At 39.5% G+C, this 2921-nt stretch overlaps 1 protein-coding gene across 1 annotated transcript in view; it reads left to right on the plus strand.

The window, feature by feature from the left end:
* Positions 1-2921, plus strand: part of LOC105003168 (oral-facial-digital syndrome 1 protein-like) — a 12466-nt gene that overhangs the window by 6467 nt on the left and 3078 nt on the right. The window contains exon 4 of the mRNA XM_010860165.1: positions 2012-2118. Within this exon, the coding sequence (XP_010858467.1) occupies positions 2012-2118 (107 nt within the window). The remainder of the gene's footprint in view (positions 1-2011; positions 2119-2921) is intronic.

Here is a 2921-nt window from a genome sequence, read left to right on the forward strand (position 1 = left end):
ACTTTCCTTCCAAGGAGTAAGCGTATTTTAATTTCATGGCTGCAATCACCATCTGCAGTGATTTTGGAGTCCCCAAAAATAAAATCTGACACTGTTTCCAGTTTTCCCATCTATTTCCCATGAAGTGATGGGACCAGATGCCATGATCTTAGTTTTCTGAATGTTGAGCTTTAAGCCAACTTTTTCACTTTCCTCTTTCACTTTCATCAAGAGGCTCTTTAGTTCCTTTTCACTTTCTGCCATAAGGGTGGTGTCATCTGCATATCTGAGGTTATTGATATTTCTCCCAGCAGTCTTGATTCCAGCTTGTGCTTCATATAGCCCAGCGTTTCTCATGATGTACTCTGCATATAAGTTAAATAAACAGCCTTGACGAACTCCTTTTCCTATTTGGAACCAGTCTGTTGTTCCATGTCCAGTTCTAACTGTTGCTTCCTGACCTGTATACACATATCTCAAGAGGCAGGTCAAGTGGTCTGGTATTCCCATCTCTTTCAGACTTTTCCACAGTTTGTTGTGATCCACACAAAGGCTTTGGTGTAATCAATAAGCAGAAGTAGCTGTTTTTTTGGAACTCTCTTGCTTTTTTGATGATCCAGACGGATGTTGGCAATTTGATCTCTGGTTCCTGTGCCTTTTCTAAAACCAGCTTGAAATCTGGAAGTTCATGGTTCACATATTGTTGAAGCCTGGCTTGGAGAATTTTGAGCATTACTTTACTAATGTGTGAGATGAGTGCAACTGTGCAGTAGTTTGAGCATTCTTCGGCATTGCCTTTCTTTGGGATTGGAATGAAAACTGATCTTTTCCAGTCCTGTGGCCACTGCTGAGTTGTCCAAATTCAGAAAGACAAATATACCATATGATATCACTTAAGTGAGGAATCTTAAATATGAGACAAATGGACATATCTGTGAAACACTCAAAGACACAGAGAACAGACTTGTTGTTGCCACGGGGGAAGGATGTGGAGGAGGGATGGATTGGGAGTTTGGGATTAGTAGATGCTAACTATTATATATAGGATGGATAAACAGCAAGGTCCTACAGCATGGGACAGGGAACCATATTCAGTATCCTGTAATAAACCATAATGGAAAAGAATATAAAAAAGATGTATTTGTATAACTGAGTTACTGCTGTACAGCAGAAAATAACATAGCATTGTCAATCAACTGCACTTCAATAACATTAAATAAAAAAAGACGACTGACTAGATCAACCGGTTCACAGACTCAAACCCTGGTTTATTCAACTGATCTCTGAAGGCTCCTGAGAAGGTTGCCATTTATGAAGAGCACCATGCCTTTATTCCACCACCTGGAATGCCCCTCCCCTTCTTGGCCTGATAAAACCATCCAGTCCTTCAAAATCCAGCTGGAATGCCAGGTCCTTGTGATGCCTCTCCTGACCCCCCACTGATGGACTCCTCTAGGCATTGCTCATCCCGTGGAGTCTTGATGTACTTTGTGAAATCATCACGCTGTGGTGTAACTCTTGGTTTGTCTCTCTCTCCTTGAATAAACTGAGTTTTTTTTAAGGTGGGGACTGACCTGTATCTGTCCATCTTTGTGTACCCAGCACCCAGTGTGGCCTTGAACACATGATAGGTGTTCAGGGAACACATACATGAAGTGTGGCCATTCATTCGGGCCATCATCTTTTAAGTTTATTTTATTGCTGAATGAACATTTTGTTTCATTTTTCTCTTGCTGTAGAGCTTAACGAAGTTTTTTTAAGTGTCTGAGAGATGTTAATGATGTAACAAAGTAATTATACACAAGGGATGCTGGAAATACAGGGTAATGTAACTTAACAGTCCTTGAGGGAGGAGGGGAATAAATTTTTGTGAGGATAAAAAGGCAAAACATATACCTTGAATTGGAACCTCTTGGAAATTGTTCTTTAATGTCCATCCTTTGTTTTCTAGAATTTAGGAAGCAATGTATTAGTTCAAATCTCCTTTGTCTTCTTTAGCTTGCTTGGTAAAAATTAATGCTTTCTTCTACAGAATGAAACAAAAGAAATCTATGCTCAAAGGCAGCTTCTACTAAAAGACATAGATTTGCTGAGAGGCAGAGAAGCTGAGTTGAAACAAAGAATTGAAGCCTTTGAATTGTAAGTAATACGTGTCCATTTTGGACTTTCAGAATGAACGAGATGAAAAAGAAGAACTCAATATGTCTACATATTCTAATACTACAGAATAGAATTCTTGTTTGTAAAGGTGATATCACCTAGCTTCAAAGGCACACTTCAGGAGAAATGAGGATGAGTATTTTTTTGAAATATTAGACACTGGGATGAAAGCGGAAGGAAGTGCCATCATCAGGCTACAGTGGGACCAGACAAATAATTTGGAGAAGCAAATAATGCTTTAAGAGATCATACGTTTCCCATTTCTGTCAACCATTCAGGTCTCACGGTTTCATGTGCATGTAGTAACTGAATTCCAGACAGCCAGACCTGCCAGATTGACCTGCTCTGCTGGCAAAAAAGGGGAACACGGTGGCTCTGAGTTGACCTGTATTGGGAGAAATTGTTGCTTGTAGTGTGTGTGTTGCTTTTTTCTAAACGTTCACCAGTCTTTGGTTCTTCACATCTTACCTAGGATACATAGCAAGCTCAGCATTGTATAGTTTATGGAATAAGCCTTCTTTCCCATTTATCTGCCATTAATTGGCACTCACAGACACTCCAGGAATCTTCTTTCCTTAAAAGATTTGTCTTCATTTTCATGAATGTTGTTTTCTCATTTAAGTAGGCTAGGTTCATTTGATTTCTTCTCTCTACCAACCTTAGTGCTTTTGGCAGTACTGAAGAGGTAAATGGACCATAAGCGAGAAAAGGAAACCAATTTGGGCATTGATAGTTAATGATTATGTAATCACTTATTTACCTCCATTTTCCCTCCTCCTCCT

This window comes from Bison bison, unplaced genomic scaffold (genome assembly GCF_000754665.1).
Source record: "Bison bison bison isolate TAMUID 2011002044 unplaced genomic scaffold, Bison_UMD1.0 scf7180017857049, whole genome shotgun sequence".
NCBI classification, from domain to species: domain Eukaryota; kingdom Metazoa; phylum Chordata; class Mammalia; order Artiodactyla; family Bovidae; genus Bison; species Bison bison.